The sequence below is a fragment of the Solanum stenotomum genome, chromosome 8 (genome assembly GCF_019186545.1).
Source record: "Solanum stenotomum isolate F172 chromosome 8, ASM1918654v1, whole genome shotgun sequence".
Taxonomy (NCBI): Eukaryota; Viridiplantae; Streptophyta; class Magnoliopsida; order Solanales; family Solanaceae; genus Solanum; species Solanum stenotomum.
Genome location: NC_064289.1, coordinates 5,430,424 through 5,449,806, shown reverse-complemented (window position 1 = coordinate 5,449,806; position 19,383 = coordinate 5,430,424). Strand labels below are relative to the sequence as shown.

The 19,383-nt window shown below is 32.9% G+C and overlaps 4 protein-coding genes across 6 annotated transcripts; all 4 read right to left on the bottom strand.

Annotated features, from left to right (window-relative positions):
- Positions 1-222: 222 nt before the first annotated feature.
- On the bottom strand, positions 223-2,630 carry LOC125874104 (probable carbohydrate esterase At4g34215). 3 transcript variants are annotated; one of them, XM_049554919.1, is made up of 3 exons: positions 2,472-2,630; positions 947-1,627; positions 223-560 (listed from the first exon to the last, which is right to left on the bottom strand). In XM_049554919.1, exons 2-3 carry the CDS (start codon positions 1,481-1,483, stop codon positions 339-341), a joined length of 759 nt encoding a protein of 252 aa, XP_049410876.1. In that variant the 5' UTR covers positions 1,484-1,627; positions 2,472-2,630; the 3' UTR covers positions 223-338. The 3 variants fall into 3 exon arrangements, with proteins under 3 accessions (XP_049410876.1, XP_049410875.1, XP_049410877.1); XM_049554918.1 differs by having other exon boundaries at positions 947-1,539; positions 2,472-2,629; XM_049554920.1 differs by having other exon boundaries at positions 947-1,534; positions 2,472-2,629.
- A 2,359-nt stretch (positions 2,631-4,989) lies between these two features.
- LOC125874106 (calmodulin-like protein 3) lies at positions 4,990-6,051 on the bottom strand. Its single transcript, XM_049554923.1, has one exon. The coding sequence runs from the start codon at positions 5,924-5,926 to the stop codon at positions 5,267-5,269; it is 660 nt and encodes a 219-aa protein (XP_049410880.1). The 5' UTR covers positions 5,927-6,051; the 3' UTR covers positions 4,990-5,266.
- Positions 6,052-9,329: 3,278 nt separating this feature from the next.
- LOC125874099 (chloroplast stem-loop binding protein of 41 kDa b, chloroplastic) lies at positions 9,330-13,187 on the bottom strand. Its single transcript, XM_049554913.1, has 10 exons — positions 12,977-13,187; positions 12,217-12,351; positions 11,959-12,045; positions 11,776-11,866; positions 11,581-11,635; positions 11,277-11,337; positions 10,619-10,840; positions 10,188-10,304; positions 10,013-10,102; positions 9,330-9,655 (listed from the first exon to the last, which is right to left on the bottom strand). Exons 1-10 carry the CDS (start codon positions 13,076-13,078, stop codon positions 9,476-9,478), a joined length of 1,140 nt encoding a protein of 379 aa, XP_049410870.1. The 5' UTR covers positions 13,079-13,187; the 3' UTR covers positions 9,330-9,475.
- Positions 13,188-14,847: 1,660 nt separating this feature from the next.
- On the bottom strand, positions 14,848-18,439 carry LOC125874108 (Golgi apparatus membrane protein-like protein ECHIDNA). The gene is made up of 6 exons (XM_049554925.1): positions 18,308-18,439; positions 16,414-16,470; positions 16,127-16,330; positions 15,928-15,987; positions 15,489-15,615; positions 14,848-15,131 (listed from the first exon to the last, which is right to left on the bottom strand). The coding sequence occupies exons 1-6, from the start codon at positions 18,320-18,322 to the stop codon at positions 15,043-15,045; spliced, it is 552 nt and encodes a 183-aa protein (XP_049410882.1). The 5' UTR covers positions 18,323-18,439; the 3' UTR covers positions 14,848-15,042.
- Positions 18,440-19,383: the final 944 nt, after the last annotated feature.

The following is a 19,383-nucleotide window of genomic DNA, read 5'->3' as shown; positions in this document are numbered from 1 at the left end:
ACATAGATCTTATGATTAAGAATTCCAGCAGGACAGAGATGTCCAACTCAAAGTTGTTGCACAAGTTGCATCTTTAAAGTATTTTGAAATTAAATTTGCATATTTGAAAATCATATAAGTATTATATGTCACAATAATTGTACAATTCAAAATATTTAAAAGCTATATGAAAAAATGCAGACAAGGAAATACTCGTTTTAAAGTAAAGACATAAAGAGATAGAGAAAATGAGTCAACTTACTTCAAATTAATAATATACTTATATGAGCACTCACGTTATGTTCATGAGCCAGGATTAAATAGTTTTTAGTTTACATACACACAGTACAGCAAATTTTTCAAGATGAAGCAACAGAAGGTTCTTGTGGTGCAAAATGGGTTAAGTATGCATCAGCCAACATTTGGCCTAATTTAACTTGAGACTCTGTAGTTAAATGGAGATTATCTTCCTTTAGCTGCAATCCCATGGCATCAACACATACAACATTTGGAAGATCAATCGCCTTTTGCGCCTCTCGAATCTTTTCAATATACTTCTCATCTCCTGATGCAATTGCAACCTATAGGACAATGCAATGCAGTTAAAGAACATGTGAAAATATTCAACTACTTTGATCCACAAAATACCTAACCACAATTGCCAAAATCCTTGAAAAGTGTTACATGCATCAGGCAGATTTGAACTGGCCTTGTGATTTTACGCAACACTCTTTATGATTTTCTAGACTAGTCAGTTAAAGTTTCACAACAACTGCATGGGGAAGAAAAGGAGTGTATCTTGGTATCGATCTTATTCATTGGTTTACTATCAAAACTTATTTATTGAACAAAAGCATAAAGAACTACTTTCTAGTATTCAACGTTCAATGTTGAGAAATGCGTGATAATAATGTTACTTATTTCAAACATGCATCATTTAGGCATGAAGCAAACTACATTAGCTAACCTGAATAATTGGCAGAGATGGCAGATGCAAATCAGCACGAACGTTATGTATTAACTTCTCCATATTAGCCTTATAGGTGTCAACGCAATGCTGAGATAATGCATCACTCTCTCCTTGATACCAAAGCATTGCCTTGATTTCTCCTCCATGACTCATGGCAGCTCTAGCTCTCTTGACCATGTTCACATACAAGTGTTGCCCGTGTGCCCACTCCTTTATCGCAGTTCCACCTACAGCACATGGCACTAACCCAATAGCTTCCACTCGGTCCTTGATTGCATTTGCAAATGACATTCCAGGCCCAACACCACAGGTCTTCTTGGCGTCAATGTCATGGTGGAGTGGCTCACGTGCCACCTCATAATGGAGGTGTGCACTAAGACGGAAAATTCTAGAAGCATCAGGATGGCACTCGTTTGGTACAATGCCATCCCAGTGATGCTTTTCTACTCCACCACGACCTGCCATGTTACTTTGTCCAGATAGAATGAATACATTTTTGGGGGAATAAGCTACATTTTCCAGGGTTGAGTCCATAGTTCACAGTTCAAGATGCTGTTTCAGTGCTGTGATTGAAAGCGGTTTTTCCTAACCTAAGATAAAGATGGTGAAAAACTCAGAATCCTTCAAATTTGAACTATCTATCTGTAAATAGTTCTTCTAAATTCAACACCTCTGCTGCTGTTATACAGAAAAATCATTTATCAAAAAACTAGAACAGATGCGAATCATATTGAATATCCTTCTTATTTATCAGAAGGCTGATGATATATACACTTACAAGCAAAACAACAGGAAAATTGATACCCATACATTCAATCAAAACGAATAAACAATCCATATGCTTTTATAGCAGAAACTGTGTTTTGACAATCATAAACAACTAGGCGTCAATCCCAAACGCCAGCTATATGAATCATCACTGACCATGTTATTTCATCTAAACTCCGATGCTGATTAATCCAATCATATATTCACTCTTTCCAACAAAAAAAAAAACAAAGAAGTCTTAAAACCTCTTCCCCTTCTTAATTCCATCTTAGCATTTCATATCCAACACTAGACACACATTGTTTGTTTTTTAACACAAAACCTATAGAATATCACCTAGATCGAGAATTATACAACTCGCAACATCAAAAAAAAAAAACTTGAAAGCATAATAAAAAACAAAAAAACACAGAAATCAATTGTTAGATTATTACTGAGAGATTAAATCCTACAAAGCATCCAAATACATTTAACAAAGCTTTTAAACAACTCCTAAACCATCAATTGTTAGATTATTACCTTAAATATTACGGGAATACAACCTTTTTCCCATTAACATCAACTTACCCACTAAATTACACATAATTAATGAGATTCAAACAATGTACGATAAATTAACACAGAAAATTATAGCTGTCAATGCTAATGTAAGGGTTGATGAAAGTTAAAATTTTAAAAAATTCAAACTGAGGATCCAATCAATGGAACACCACATACAAAAAATTGAACTAAATCGGCAAGGGAGAGGAATTACCAGGGACTTGAGACTAAGCAAAAAATCCAAGTAAATTCTCCAAAGAAACTGAATCCGAATGAAGAATATAATAATTGCGGAGAAGATGAACAAAACGACGTCGTAAGGTCACTGATCTATTACGAGTTGTTTGGTTCATAAACAAACAGCTATACAGAGATCAACAAAAATAATGTGGAATTTTTTTATAATATAAATTTTAGGAATAATTTATGGAATTTGAAATTTCAACAAATATTTGAAAATTTTATTTATCATTTTTTTATTTTAAACCAGATAAATTGGTATGAAGTTTAAACTTATATTTTTGATTCTAAACTTAAAAAGATTCATTTATAGTGTTTGGTACAGAGAATTTTTTTTTTTTTTTTTTAATAATTATGGTACTTGAGTCAACTTATGATCGCCTCAATTAATTCCAGGAAACATATGTCAGCTTCGATCAACACTTTTTTTTTTTATGATTGCAATATCTGATTGAGCATCTCTAAAATTATTCAAATGAAGCACCACGTGATATACATGCTAGGTAGTATACACCGATTTAAAAACAAACTTAGAACAAAAATAAAATGTCTAAATGATCATTTTATAAGTTGATATAATTATCTTACAAACGTGTGCAAATTAGGCATGACCTTATGGTCGAATACTAAGGTATATGTGCAATCAAAAAATCATCATTAATAATCCTTTACGTAAAAAAATGAAATTGCACTTAAAATATTTCCTTAATATTAACTAATGGTTCTATTTAAGCAATGCAAGCTATATTGCTTACCTATAAACACATACGTAAAGATAATTAAAAACATAATCGAAACTATTGTAAATTGCCATAATATACGATTTTGTGTTAAAGCAAGGTTTTTTTTCTACACTCCATAGATGTTTGCATGATTTTTATTGATTTTAGTTATGTTTGAGTTCAATCTCTCAGTCTTTACTAAAGAACTATCCATGTTCGTATAATTTTTATAAATTTTGATTGTTTTTTAGCTCAGCCTCACATTGGATCTTTATTAAATGATTATCCACTTTCTCAAACTTTTATCATATTTTTAAAAAGTGATCACGGACGACTTCTATTAATAAATGGCTAATATGGCATGCGCTTTGATTCATTATTTGTATTTTTTTTGGTATAAATTATAGGAACCACATATTATAAGTACTAAATAATATCCTATCCCTTCTAGTTTTCTATTTACCAAAAATTCCTTAAAAATAATGTTTGCGGGATACATAGCGTTGTGCATGGAATACATTAGGTTTGATACATTCAACATAGCGGGATACATAGCATTGTGCACGGAATCAGGGGCGGCTCAACAGATCTCGAGGCCTAAGGCAAAATCATATTAAGAGGCCCTTAAATTTATTTTATTAAATTTATACACTAAAAAGAAAATTTATTTTCTACACAATAGATTAATCATTTAAGGCAAAAAATATCAAATTTCACACACAAAAAAAGAAAGGACGAAGAGTACAAAAAACAAAAGTGATGGATTATCGATGTTAAGCTTCAAAACTCAAATTGAAATTTTAATTTGGCTACCATCACAAATAAGAAAAAGAAAAAAACATACATAACTTAATAGTTGAAGTTTTGAGCATGGATAGTAACAAAAAGTACAAATTTCTGATCAATTTAAATGACATAATTCTTTTAAATGATATAATTCATTCCATTATAAGTAGCACTCATTGGTGAATATCTAAAACAAATTATAAAATTTTCATATAATAAATTAAATTAAAAAAAAAGAAGAAAACTTGTGCATGAATATTTTTATGTTCGCATAGTTTAAGAAAAGATTGAATTTTTTTAATTATGTTATCAATATATATATATATATATATATATATATATATATATATTAGTTCCTATGTAAAAAGGATAAAATTTAAAATTGAAAGTTAAAACAAATATATCAAATACTCTCAAACAAATAATAATAAAAAATATACAATAACAATTTTATTTATATAAATTATATTAATATATAATAAAATTAATAATAATAATAATTTAAACAAATTTGGGGCCTTCAAATTTTTGAGGCCTAAGGCAATGGCCCCACTGGCCAAGCCTTAGAGCCGCCCCATGGGATACATTAGGTTTGATACATTTCACATAGTGGGATACATAGCGTTGTACACGGGATACATAACATTTGATACATTCCACATAGCGGGATACATAGATAAATAAGGATTTTTGAAATTTTTAAAATAAGTAGGGATAAATGGATATTAAGGTAAGTAAAAGAGTGTAGTTAAGTAATTTGTCTTTTTTTTTTTAAATCGAGTTAGAATTTCAAAAAAATTAAGAATAGTTTACCAGAGAGTGCTTTCCTTCTAATGGGATCTAAGATGCCACAAATTGAATTCATTGAACCAATCATTTAAAGTTCTCAAGGCAAATGATCATGCACCAATAGATTAAAAAAAAACAAATTAATCTAAGAGTTGTAAAACATTACTTTATACCTTTAGCTAATTCGATAAATTTTTAAATTCTTTTTTTTGAAAATCTTTTATGATGCAATTTTTTCCTTTTTGAACCATTATATAATGAAAGCTTAGTACGCCTAACATCAACATGGAGGTAGAAGAGAAGCCGAACACAATTAACAACTGAAAAAATAAAATAATAGCAGTAACAATTTATTTACATGTCACAGCCTATGACAATAAAAAAATAAAATAAAAATTATTCTTTGCTTCTCTATTTTAATAAAAATAGTGGGAAAAAAAAACGAAATAATTAAAAAAAAATAAAAATTAAACTAACTCAATGCAGCAAAACCACCTCCTCTCATCATCTGCTTAAACTCTGCAAAATTAACCATTCCATCTCCATCAATGTCCACTTTGTTAATCATTTGTTTACAATCCTCTACCGTTCGTCCCTGTTTTAGCCCTAACGATGCGAGAACAGATTTCAATTCATCAACACAAATGAATCCATCGCCATTTTGATCGAACACATTGAATGCCTCACGCATATCTTCTTCTTCGTCGCGTTCATCCATGATGGTCTGGTAAAGCGAACCAAACTCATCTATGTCGACGCAACCGTCTCCATTCACATCGATCTTCTCGATCATCTGGATTAATTCCGGATCTGGTATGAATATCCCCATATTCTCTAACGAATCGTTTAATTCATTCTTCGTTATCCGTCCGTCGCCGTTCCGATCGAAGATTTGGAAAATACGTCGGAGTTCGTCTGAGTCCATTCTCTTCTGAATATGCGATTGAACGGCGTCGGAAACGGAAACCGGCGATTGTTGTGGCGGCGCCGGTGACCGCGAATGGAGGTGTTTTTGGTGGAACCAAGATGGAGGAAGGAAGGAGATGAGTTTTTTTGGGAGTAAGGAGAGGAGGATTGGGTTGAAGAGATTGTAAATGAAACGAGTTTTGAAGAAAATGGCTGGGAATTGCATTTGGTTTTTAGATTGTAAACTAATGAGGGGTGGTTGTAGTTTTTTTTGTTTTGAGAAAAAATAGGAGACAAATTAGGAGTAGCTTTGGGGGAATATATAAAGTGCAAGTTTGGAAAAAAAACCAAATAATTAAACTATTAAGAAGGAGTGGATGTCGCATATTAATATATAAGGATAATATAGATGGTGTGTTGTTTACTGTCCGCGGGTTTAGGCTTGTTTGTATTTGATATAGTACTGATATAGTACTAGTCATATTCTTATAGTTTTGTTTGGATTTGATGCACTTGAGCTGATGGTACATTATATCATTTTTAGACACATCTGGTGGAATTTCACTATTAACTAAGTATGTTGTGATATTATTTTCCAATATAAATACAAAATTTAAACCAAAGCTATTAAAATGATGATTTCGCTCATGCGTATGTGAATTGACTCCATTTGAACATGGATAGTTTCACCCTTGTCCACTCGATCTCATTTAGCATTACACTATATAATCCGATAATATATGAAATTTTACACTATTAAATCGTTTATAATTATTATAATAGGTCATTTACCATGTATTGTTGGTCATCGATCCATGAGGACTAATTTTATCCGACCTACAAAATAATTTGATTTTCACAACTCTAATTAATTTTCAAGTGACTTGATTGTGTAAATTTGTTTTGCATCATCATTGTATATTAGTTAATCCTCTCGCCATAACATCCACCACTTGATTAGCTGACTGTATAGATGCGTAATCTTTGCATTAGTAAGATTAGACTTACATTAGTTTTTTGTATTAAGAGTAAGCTGAGTTTAATATTTCATTAGGAGAATTTTCTTTTTATAATATGAGAGGATATTAGAGCTGTCATAAATTAATTAGATCTGTCAATTGCGCGTTCGATTATAGTTGCGGATACGGAGTGGTTATTTATTTTATTACAAAAACTATATATAATTATAATAAGAGGTGGGATTCTAAAAAAAAACGCGTTGTAATTATTGGTTGATTCCGTTTACCTAAAGTTTTTTTTTTTTTTAATTTAATGCTATCCAACTGGGAACTTATTAATAATGAAACGTACTATAGTACCCTTGCTACTCCGTATTAACTGAATTTGTGAGATAATATACATTTATTAATAAGAAAAATATTTATGGACATGATTTAACGTTGCAAATAGTGTAATTTATCTCCTAGAAAATATCAAACTTTAGTAAAGAAAAAGGCAAAGATGAAACAAAAATTCAAACATCCGTCTTGAACTTTGGACAATTCAATTATTTTGAACCATGAAAAAAATCTAAAAACTTCAGTTGATATGAAATAGATGAAGTATTTTTTAAAATAAATTTGAGAGGTCAAAAATTTAAATTAAAAAGTTCATTCACATTTCATGTTAAAGTCAAAACTTAATCACCCAACATTATATATCCGCATTGAAAGATCTAATAAGAAATGAATCTTATTAATTGAGCTTTTTCACTCCTAGAGTGACTAATCTTGTTGAACAATATAATTTGGTAATAACTCAAACGTCTAACTAAAGTTGTAATTTGTGAATATAATATACTCATCTTATATTAATTATTTTATTCCTATTCCTACTTAAATGAACTTGAGCTAAACAAACCGACACTCCAGCTTGTGGGACAGTTTTTGTTTTTTCCTCCAATATTTTGTAGATACATTTTGAAGCTCGATTAATTAAATTTATATTGAGTAGCTCTTTATTTTTAAGGATAAAATACTCCTTATAAAAGATGATTTTATTCTCAAACTCAAACTTGAAGACTTTAGTTGTCAATAAAAACTACTTATCGTTTCATCATAACCTTTAATGCGGACAATTTATTGAAATGCTTAAAATGGTGTGGCATGCAACACTATAATCAAGTAAAAGTCTTCTTATATATCTTATGTTTACATCAAATAAATAGGTATATGATAAATTATGTTGATTTGATATAAAATATTCGAAATAATATTTATCCTTTTGATTATATAAACTATGATAATATTTGTACAACAGAAAGTAATCAGACCAGAAACTTTATAAAAATGAACGTTGTTAACGGATCTAAATACAAAGTCAAATAGGAGCTAGTAAATTATATACGTTGGGGAATGAAATTGGGCGACGAAAAAAGCCGGCAAAAACGCGTCATAATTAGGTACACCTAGCGGCCAGCAACTATATGATTAAAAAAAAAGCTAACTTTCACGTTTAGCAAACATAAAAATTATATTTGTATGTTATAGCTATAGTTTGTATATATCGCTGGGGAATTAGAATTGTATAAAATTGCTGGCAGCCTCTCAATTCAATTTCATGTGTCTGTATATCTGCATAAAATTTGAATTTGTATACAATTGAATCGAAATAAAACGTTTGTATATCAAATCTCTCTCTCTCTCGCTTTATACAAACACAAATTATACATTTATTTTGTATAATTTGTGTTTGTGTAAAACGAGAAAGAGATAAAGGCAAAAGAGAACTGGGCAGGGAAAAATTTGTATTGTATAATTATAAGTGTATAGGACGAAGATATATGTATTTGCATGTGTATATACAATTTTCTCTCGCTTTATACAAACAAAAATACAATTTATACATTTGTGTTTGTATAAAGTGAGAGAGGCGAGGGAGAGACTGGCGAGCGAGAAAGGGAGAGTGGCAACGAGAATTTCAGGGACAGAGGCGAATGGCAACAGTTTGTTACGAGTTACAATTAAATCAAACTGTGGTTATAACATTTAATTTGAATTAATAATTTGTTATTATATACAATTTTTCTTTAAAAAAATTTATTTTACTTTTATATCAAATCGATAAAAGATAATTATTTTTTGAAAGCTAGCGAAAAATATAGAGTGTACGTGCTATGCTCTCACTCTTTTAATATTCACACTCGTGTGACCACGATATTAATTGTGTCGCCCATGAATCTCTTTTGAACTTTTATTTAAGGCATTACATACATTTTTAGCATTTATTAAAACCAAACGAATATAGACATAAGAAAGTAGGGAAAAAATCTGAATTTTGTGGTTGTAAATTAAAGATATGCGGATCTTACGGCCTAAAACATGTCATGTGAAAAGTTGAAATTAAAAAATTATCAAAAAAGAAAAAGACATTCTTTTTTAAACGGACTAAAAAGAAAAATAGGAGAAACAAACTGAAACAGAGATAGTATTATATTCTAACAACTAAATTGAAGCAAAATAACATATATATTTTTTTAGGAAAAAGACATTTTTGACTCAATAAAGTAACAATCGGAGCATTTTTTAATCAAACTATTAATGGCAAGGACATTTTTTGACCAAAATATTTTGTTCAACTTCGCATAGTTTATACAACCGCGACACTATACCCCCTTCCCCAACAAAATGTTGATGGCAAAATGACAATACTTGTTATTCATTTCATCTCAGTGAGTATACAAGGAAAATTTCAAATAGTTTGGCCACTAAAGACTTGTGAACTTCTTGGAGGAAAAGTAAGAAACCAAAACTTATAAAATGAAAAACAGGAAAGCCTAGCTCTGGGGAACTAGTTTCTTTTCAAGAATCATATCATCTGTAGAGAAATCAGCTGCTTTCCTGAATGTTCCCCGTCCGAAATCTAGGTTGTAAGAGTCTGTAAGACCTTCCACCAGATCAAAATCCGGTTTCCATCCTAGCAGAGCCTTTGACTTTTCGATTGATGTAAAGAAATGCTGTAGAATTTCGATGTTAAAACCAACGAAAAGACATAGATAGACTAATGTTGGACCAGAATCCGATATTAAACAGACTACTAACAACTTCAACCAAGGAAATAAACCTTCTTGTAGTATTTCGTTTGGACTACGATTGATTGTACTAAAATGTGTGTTTTATTCAAGCACACAAACTCATGTAGAATACTGATGTGTGTTTTAGGAAGAGACTAAGATAAGACGCGGTGAACATGTTGTGAACCTTTACTGATGATTCACATTTAGTTTGGTTATATCATTTTGATTCTTTGATAAAGAATGTCTCAAATTTCAATATGAATGGTAAAAAACTGAAATCAACACACTAATGTTTACCTGGTCACGGAATGGGAATGCTTTCTTCTTGCCAAAATCAAACTCCTTAGGGTTGTAATGAACAAGCTCGGGTTCAGGGAAACCACCAGCCTGGATTAGGAATATTGACGGTCAATTGTATATCATTCAAAGCTTTTAGAAGCAATATAAGCTAACATTGACCAAAAAAAATTACCTTGGCGCAAGCCTTAGCTAATCCATCAAATGTGACATATTTCTCTCCGGATATGTTAAATACTTGCTTGCTTGCTTTCTCATTTCCAAGAACCTGAACAAAGGCCTTTGCAAGATCCTGCCAATATCCAACCAAAAGCAAAAAATATTATCTCATAGACCAGGGTTGTGATTCTTATTTTAGACGATTCCTAAGCTCATTATGGTATGATGTTGTCGAATTCAAGTATTGCCTGAAAGTGGACCAAGAGTACGTTGCTCCTACTTGAAAAGACATATTTCCTGGTCTTTACTAAATGGAGGCCACTTGCAAAGATTGAATACCTAGAGGACCTAAGCAAACATGTCTCCGTTGAACTTCTAGGGTGATAGCATTGCTTGAAGCTTACACTAGAAAGATGTGAACTACTCTTTTAATATGTGCTGACTAACCTTCACATGTCCAAGTTGAGTTATTTGCATCCCTGAGTTAGGAATTGGAATTGGGCGACCAGCTTTCAATCGGTGGAAGAACCACTCTTCAACAGGATTGTAGTTAAGTGGCCCATAAATATAAACAGGCCTTAGAGAAGTCCAATTAACATCTCGTGATACTAACAAGCTCTCTGTCTCAAGCTTTCCTTTATGCCTGCTCTTCGGGTCACCTGCATCAACCTGTTGACATTGAGCAAGATGTTTTTGTTAGCCTTGGGGAAAACAACTACATAAAGAATAAGGGTCAAGATAAGACCAAAAATTAGAAGAAAGGCTGAAGCAAGGTGCAAATAGGACCGAGCAGATAAGCTGCTATTTGTTACACCTCAGAGATAAACAAATTATGAAGTCTAATCTCTCTGCCAGCAGACAAGGTTCAATAATAAGAATTTTGTAAGTGCCTCCAGTCTAACATTATTATTAAGAACTTGGAACTGAAATATTGACAATAATCTCCTGTGTAAAACTCCTCCTTGTTTGAGCAAAAAAGTTGTTTTTAAGTGTGTCTACTAACCAAAATGACAGCCATGTGTTGTTGTTTATTCTTATTAACTACCTAGTATCACAAGTAGACTGAAAATAAGCTCAAAAAATAACCATATGCTACTAAACTGACCTCAAAATGTGGTAAATAATCAGTTTTAAGGTATACACCAGCTGAAGAGCAGTATATGTACCTGAGATTCATAGGCAAGTTAAAATGATCAGATAAAAAGGAATACCACAATCCGGCCATTCATATAACGTTTACCTAGTAAAGAGTGGCTAAGCCATATGAATGCGATCAATTCATGACCAAATATTGTAAAATAGTTCAAGCTAATGGTATAGTAGTAATGATTCCTGGTACAGAATCATAGCAGAAATCCATCCTCAAGGCAAATCGTTCATGATATGTATTACGAGGATTCACAGCTTACTGTTCTAGATTAGGTAATGCATCCAATATTGGCTCCACTTCAGTTGCTTCACGTCCTGAATAACAAAAGTACAGTTCATGAACAAGAGACCAAAAAGGAGGAAAAAATAGAAACATACTTCTACCAGAAAAAAATGTTTGTAACGACAAGAAAACGGGGAATACATTGTGATATAGAATAAAACACCATTAGTACCATTTATGTCATATACAACATCATAGCCCTCTGCAGAAAGACTACTCTTCACAAAATCGAAATCCATTCTGTCACCCTTCAAGTGCAATAACTGCAGTTGGAACAAAAAATCTCATTACTTAGTGTAACTTAAATCATGTAATCGCAAAGCTTTAAATAAAGCTCATTTAATATCCAACATACCTTGGAGGAGAAATCAGCATAATCCTGGTCTGATTCACCTGGTAATTGTTGAGATATTGGAGCTTTTCCTCTTGTGAATAGAGTAACCTGCATTTGTGAAACATCATAAGATCGTGAATTTTCAAGGCAACTTCAAACATCAAAGGTTATAATCTTCGCTCCAAAGGTTAAAATCTTCGCCTCGTAACAATTTGGATGACATCGTAGAAGTCGAAAAATGATTTGAACTTTAAAGAGAGCTTAGGCCGGGTTGATTACCTGGTGGCCTTCTTTCACAAGAAGTCTGGATAGAAATACACCAATGAATCGCGTGCCTCCCATTATAAGGATTTTCTTTTCACTCGAGGCTGTAACTTGCAATGCTCCTTTTGACAGGCATGGTTTCCTCTTATACTATAACCATCATATAAAAGTAAACCAGAAAAACCTATCATATCAACTCATTATGCAGCAAAGCAAAAGCAGCAGCTTCTTGATACATATAGAATATGAATAAGCATCAATTCTCAACATTCTAAACAACTAATACTCACTCTTCTTGTCTTGCATAAGCCAAAAATTACCATAAAAAGAGAAAGATAACATTATCACACTAGCACCCAAGGGTGTGACCTAGAGGTCAATAAACTGGATTGAGACCCAGGAGGTCTCAAGTTTAAATACACTAAAAGTGATTTCTTCCTATTTATCCAAGACTTGTTAGACAGAGTTATCCTACATGTAGTGGTGGAATGTAGTAGCTACCCCGTACCGACTAATTAATCGCAAAAACTGGTCAGGATACCACGTTATAAAATTAAAAAAAACATTACCACACAATAGACACATATTATAGCCTAATGTCTAGTAAAGATTACATTTTTATAATCTTCTTGAAACCATAACAGATAAAGGTAGGATTTTTATGCAAATTATGAAATACTAGCTAAACCCCAAGTCAGTATTCAAACAGAGTGACAAAAAAATTCTACCCAAACCCACAAAAAGCCCAACATTTCCTTTCTGGTAAAGTGGGTACCTGAAATGAGGAGATCAATCTGGCACCATTGAAGTCAGAATGGGAAGAAGGGAGAACAGAGAAAGAAGGCTGTTTGGGTTGAATAGCAACCAAACTAGCCATATTGTTGCTGATTTGTTGCCTTTTCCTTCCTCAGTGTGAAGAAGAAATTGGGGCAGAGAATAAAGAAGAAGAAGAAGAAGGGCTATGATGATTTTCTTGTTGTCCATTTGTTCTTCTTCTTCTAGTGATTATGATTTGTTCTGGCTTCCTCTCATTCTTACAATTGAGATAAGACAGAGACCCCACTTAGAATCCCTCCACAATTTTCAGTTAGGTATCCACACTTGCCTCAGCCTTTAGTTCAAACAAAACCATAGCCTCTCAATCTACCCATTCTTGATTGCCGCATAATGACAATGTATAAAACACTTTTTAGTTTTTGGTCTCTACTGTAAGGGGTAGTTTTGAGGATAAGCAAAATTAGTTTCCTTTATAATCCCTCCGACCCTTTCTGTAAATAGTTGGTCTATAATACTTGTCATTGATTTTAAATAGTTGGTTCATAATTCTTCTCATTTCATAAAATCAATGCATAAATTAGCATATTGTTCCTTTTTTACCCTTGTGAGTTATTAGCATTGATAAGTAAATGATTCATGTTCATTGGTTAAATTAATTAATCAAAATAAATTAATTTATATTCATTGATTGAAAACTTGAGTTCCAAAAAAATTAAATAACTGTAGAAGGTAAAGTTACATCATTTCTTAATGCAAGTGCAAAGTAAAAATGTGACATATAAAATGGGATGAAGAGAGTATTATCTCAGCATACTGGGATGGAATGGTTGGAGCATGTGATGAGGAGGTACATAAATGTGTTATTTCGAAAGTATGATTAGATATGACATAAATTCAACTTTTGAGAACATAATCCTAGATAAAAAAATATGTTGGTGAAAATTAGGATACTAGGTTAATAAGTAATTGAGCATGATTGCACGTTAGGAAGGGGCTAATCCCACATGCTCTTGTTTTATTAGTATTAGTATTTAGTAATTGTGTAGTTTCTTTTTTCTTTAATGCTTTTTTTTTTGCTATCCCTTTTTCCATTTGCTCCCCTTTTCGAATGACTTTGCTTTTTGAGCTGATGTCTATTGAAAATAATCTCTACGCTCACCAAAAAATAGGGCTAAAATTTACATACACTTTGATCTGGCTATATTGTTGCAGTTACTTTTTATCCTAGGCCCGTCTACGTCGCTCCACCACAAATTAAAATTCCCTTTTAGTTTATTTTATTTTCAAAACTAGTCTTCCATTTTCATTAAAAGTTGCGACTTTTATGAAGAGTTGCGACTTTTATAAATTATAATTATAATTATAATCACCCCCAATTCACCTAACTATAGTCAAGATCACCTTTAAAAATAATTAAAAAATCAAGACATAGGAGATATCCTGGGTTAAATCTCTTCAAGATATTGTAAAGAAACTAATCTTAAAATATCATAGGACCAGAAACGGAAGGAAAAAAGAAGAAAACGAAACAGAATAGTATACACAATGAAATCTCACATAAGTGGAGTCTAAAGAGGACATAGTGTAATTAGTAACCTTGCCCCTACCTCGTAGATTCCGAAATTGCCTCAACTCGAGTAACACATATCAGAGTATATTAGAAAACGAATACGAACACCGCAAACAAATGGAACCTCTCCCCCATACCCCCTAGTTGCACCTGCTACAGAACGTGAATGGCAAATTTCAGAATCATTTATGCATATAGCCCATATATCTATTCACCAGCTGCGCGGTGCGAAAAAAATTACAATGAAGCAATTGGATTCGTGAAAACTGAAAGGAACAAAAATGTTTTCCCAGTACGTTCATGTACAAGACCTCAATAAAGGAGAAGTCCAAATTAACACCATGTCAAAATCTCCTAAGCATCCCTCCAATATGTGCCATCATAATTTCACAGCGTATACAAACCACCATTATATAATCAATACATGATTGTTCGTAGAGGTGGACACTGACGACCAGTTTCCTCCCACAACTAGCTGGTTCTGTATTAACTGATCAAACAACACTAAATGCCGACTGTAGAGTAGAGGAGAACCGAGAAGTGAGAGTCTGGGTTGCAAATGCTTGAAGCTGCTTCTTAGCATCTGGATTTTAGAAAGAGAAAAATATATATGAAGATAAAACAGTAAAGGCGTACTGGAAAGCAAAATTCAAAAGGGAATAGTACACAGACATCTGATCATGACTACCAAACACAAAAATGAAAACTGAAACAAGCAGAGCAAGACAGAAGCAACAACATACATACATACCCACATACCCAGTGAGAGCAAGACAGAAGTGAATAAAAGAATACACAAACTAATGAGGGAACCTAACAAAATCTACCGTCATACATTTATGCTCTTGCATGAAAACTAGAGCACCCAAACAAAGTAAAACTCCAGTGGTAAAGATATTGTTAGAAGCAGAATCAATAGAAGTTAAGAGTAAGTACACACCTTTACGGCATCTAGTGAAACCAACAATATTTGCGACACCGAGAGTCAAGCAAACTCCAACAACGAGAAGATAATCAGCTTGGAACCTAATGAGGGAGAATATTGCGAGAAAGAACCAAGCAACAGCCTACAACAAAGTACACGGATTAGCTGCAACACATCAACGGCTAACTATTTCACTTATGCAAAAATAAGACACAGATAGAAATAAATAAGGTCTACACCATATACTAGAATATCTTTGAAGTCTGAATCCTGAAAAAGTAAAAGCTGAAAACAAAAATCGAGAAGCCAAGGTGTGAAGGGCCATTGTTCTTATCCACACATATTTTGTTGTTTGTTGCCGATTTTTCTTGTTTTCTGATTGTACAGTACATGTGCTCAACTTGTTATGTTGAACATTAGAATAAGAAACAAGTGTGATAGAGTCTTCACTTACTGTTAGGTACAAAGTCCACCAAAACAGCCAGGAATCCTTCTTGTTCATGCGAGCCATTGACTGAAAGGAGAAGTGAAGGAAAAGGTTTGTCCAGGGCAACAAAGTTAATCATTAAGACTAAATGGGCAAGCACCTCTAAAATAAATGATCGTCTGAAGGTAAAGATGTATGCTAAGGAACCTGAAACAAGATTACCCACCTCTTGATCAAGGCACTCAAATCTCCACACACTCTCGCCATTGTCATCTATTTCATTCCACCACCTTAAACCCACAAGAATACGTCCACTGACGTTCTTAACCACCCAAAAGTCAAGAGCAGCTAAAAGAACAGTTATCACAAAGATGATAACAAAACTATCAACAAATAAAGCTGACAGAATATAAAACGCTAATGCTGCTGCCTGTCAATGCAAAGAAAATGTGTTAAATGAACACAATTACAACCTAAGACATTAAAATAAGAAGACTATGTAATAAGCTAGACCTTGAAGAGCACATGGAAAAAACATATCTGTGGGTGTGCATAGTCCTCCCCTGCAGGCTGAGAAAGAATGTGACAGTTTAATTAACTTTATGACAGAATCAATCAACAAATTCTATGTGCTCCCTCCTTTCCTTGCGGCAGAGAGTGTTTAGGGGTGTAAGGGGAAAGGACCAGCAAAGGTAGTAAAAGAGAGAAAACAAGAAGGGAAGATCATCTAAAATAAGTAACAGAGAAAAGTAAGATAACTGGAAGGCTACAAACTCCTCTAAGCTATAGAGTATTATGTATTAAAAGGTTAAACTTTTTTATTTTTTTTAAAAGAACATTACCTTCGGGGATGTCCGATAAAAAATCATGTTTTACCTGCATGCTTATCCTAGATCATATATCCCCCTTTTATCCAGATGATTGATACAAAAGGAATGAACTAAAGATTACAACAATAACAACACAACTATCACTCAATCCCATGCTAGTTGAGATTGGCTCTATGGATATATTTCCCTACATTAAGACCAGTTTCATTCCACTATTCAATAGTTTGGGATTATCTACCGCTAGAGTTCTCTAGATTTTCTACTAACATACGAATATATAAACAAGGTAAAAAGGGGTAAAAAAAAACTACTATAATGTTTGAGCTAATGTAAGTGTACCAATATAATTAAGTTCTAATCCATGTTGCTCGGACTCTCCAAAATTGTTGCCCCACCTGTGTCGAATCCTCCAAAAACACACTACTTTTGGAGGACCCTACACACACCTGTCGACATTTTGAAGAGTCCGAGCAACATAGATTATAATTACAACTAGCCAGTATCTTCTATATGAATCTTTTATTTCTGCCATTTTCTCTCTAAAGTTCAGATGGATTTTGAGGAATTATACGTCTTTTGAAACAACTTTCATCCATGTGATTCTATCCTCTAAGGTAAGTGTGCTAGACTGCTAGTTGTACCTTATACTAAACCAAACTAAAACTTAACCACACCGATCATGTAACTGACATGATATAGTGGGACTGTGGGACTTACCTGACATCCAAAATTAATAGCACATTTCTAAAAATAAATAAATAAATATAGGTATACAAAACAATCACCAAGCTCCATTCCCAAGCTAAAATGATTGGCTAACAAGTCTTCTACATCCATTTTACAATATTTGGGTCCAGTCCAAGTAAAAAATCTGTTCCTTGAAGCAAATTAGGATTTCAACATTTAGAAGATTTATCATATGATGATTTCTTTTACACTAGACATAAACCAACTGCACTCTACCTTCTGGATGTGAAATCCGCGCAATGCTCACATGGATTTGAGAATAGAATAAAGCAGGAATACTATGCCATCTCTCAAAAAGAGATGCAACTATATAAAATAGGCGATCAATGACAGAACTTAAAAAGCCATCTATAGATTCTCTATGCCTAATCATTTTGATCTTGCTTGGTAAATAAGGGGATCAACATGAGGGAGTAATCGACTACTCGTCCCATACTAAACTCATCAAATTGTGACTATGACTCCATAATTGTCCTTAAGCCTAGCATCAACAAAACTAGCACATCAACACTTCTTACTAATTCAATTATTTCACCAAGATTTGCAGTAACAATTAATCCAACTAAAACAAATTTTACACCTACCTGATTATACAATTTACTAAAGCGGAAATTTTCAATTCCCAAAGACAGATCCGTAACACTTGATATGCAGAAGAAAAGTAATGGCAACAACGAGTAAATCAACAGATCAATTAAAAGAAGAAGGAGCTCAAGCAAAACCCTAGCATCAATGCAACAAAAAAACAACAATTGTGAGATTTCAAAGTATCGATTTGATTGTACATTAGATGAAAAAATGAATCAAATAACGAAAAATATGAAGCTTACTGGGTTAAGATCCATGTCGAATTTTCAAATCAATTGTCCTTAGGATTTCGCCTGATCTCTCAAATGAAATTGTTTCGTAGAAATGAAAAATTGAGAAATTGTTTCCTAATTTTTAGATTTGGCATCCGGCAAACTTTTGGAATTCTAGAAATGTACCCAAGACTTCTTCTATTTAGGAAATGCCCCCAACAACTTTATTGTTCTTCCATTCTAGTCGATCAATTTTATCGAGGAAATAGTGGTTTCAACTTATAACACTACCAAACTTTAATTTATTAATTATAGGACCTAATATGAATTATATTTGATATAGATTATTTTGATTTGTTTGAAATTGAGACATAATTTGTCAAATGGTGATTCAATATTATGATTTGATATAGTAACTTTTAACTTTATAATAAATGTAAGGGAAAAGGCATAAATTCCCCCTTCAACTTATATCGAAAAATCAGTTACACACTTCAACTATTATGACGACCTATTACACACCTTTATTACTTAAAAGTGAATTTATTTACTCCCTGAGACGTGTAATACCACTCTCACAGCATGTAGTGTATTACACTCGCTGCCACGTCATCACCATGTCAGTGCCACGTCAAATTTTATAATTTTTTCTATTATTTTTGTTTTCTTTTCTTTATTAATTAACTTTCTTTTTGTTAACTCTATTTTATACTAATTAATCTCTAATTAATTATTAAAATTCTCTAATAGTTGTATCTTTTTTATAATCCCACCCACTTTCTCTAATCTCATCGGAGAAATCATTCATTTGAATTTATACAAGAATTTTCTTTGTCTTCTCCAGCGAAGAACAACCAACCCATCACCACCATAAGTCCACCTCCACAACGCCATTTGTTCTTCTTTTTTGACGAACCATCAGCCACCAAACAACCACCACAAAACAGCCACTCAAAATCCAAATCAATCACCAACAAACACCAAACCAAACCCCCTTACCTTATCCCTTTGCGATTTTAATCTTTTGATTTGTTTTAAAGGTGCGTCGGCAAGCTCAAAGCTTCAGCCATGGCTCCGATGAAGTTCCAAAGAGCTCCATACTTTCA

Coding starts and splice junctions, on each gene's coding strand:
- LOC125874104 (XM_049554919.1), bottom strand. CDS start 1,483: ATGGACTCAACCCTGGAAAATGTAGCTTATTCCCCCAAAAATGTATTC. Junction 561..946: donor CATCTCTGCCAATTATTCAG/GTTAGCTAATGT, acceptor ATTGTCCTATAG/GTTGCAATTGCATCAGGAGA.
- LOC125874106 (XM_049554923.1), bottom strand. CDS start 5,926: ATGCAATTCCCAGCCATTTTCTTCAAAACTCGTTTCATTTACAATCTC.
- LOC125874099 (XM_049554913.1), bottom strand. CDS start 13,078: ATGGCTAGTTTGGTTGCTATTCAACCCAAACAGCCTTCTTTCTCTGTT. Junction 12,046..12,216: donor TTGTGAAAGAAGGCCACCAG/GTAATCAACCCG, acceptor TCACAAATGCAG/GTTACTCTATTCACAAGAGG. Junction 11,636..11,775: donor TGTTGTATATGACATAAATG/GTACTAATGGTG, acceptor TTTGTTATTCAG/GACGTGAAGCAACTGAAGTG.
- LOC125874108 (XM_049554925.1), bottom strand. Junction 16,331..16,413: donor TTTTCCATGTGCTCTTCAAG/GTCTAGCTTATT, acceptor TTGCATTGACAG/GCAGCAGCATTAGCGTTTTA. Junction 15,616..15,927: donor GGTGGACTTTGTACCTAACA/GTAAGTGAAGAC, acceptor ACTTTGTTGTAG/GCTGTTGCTTGGTTCTTTCT.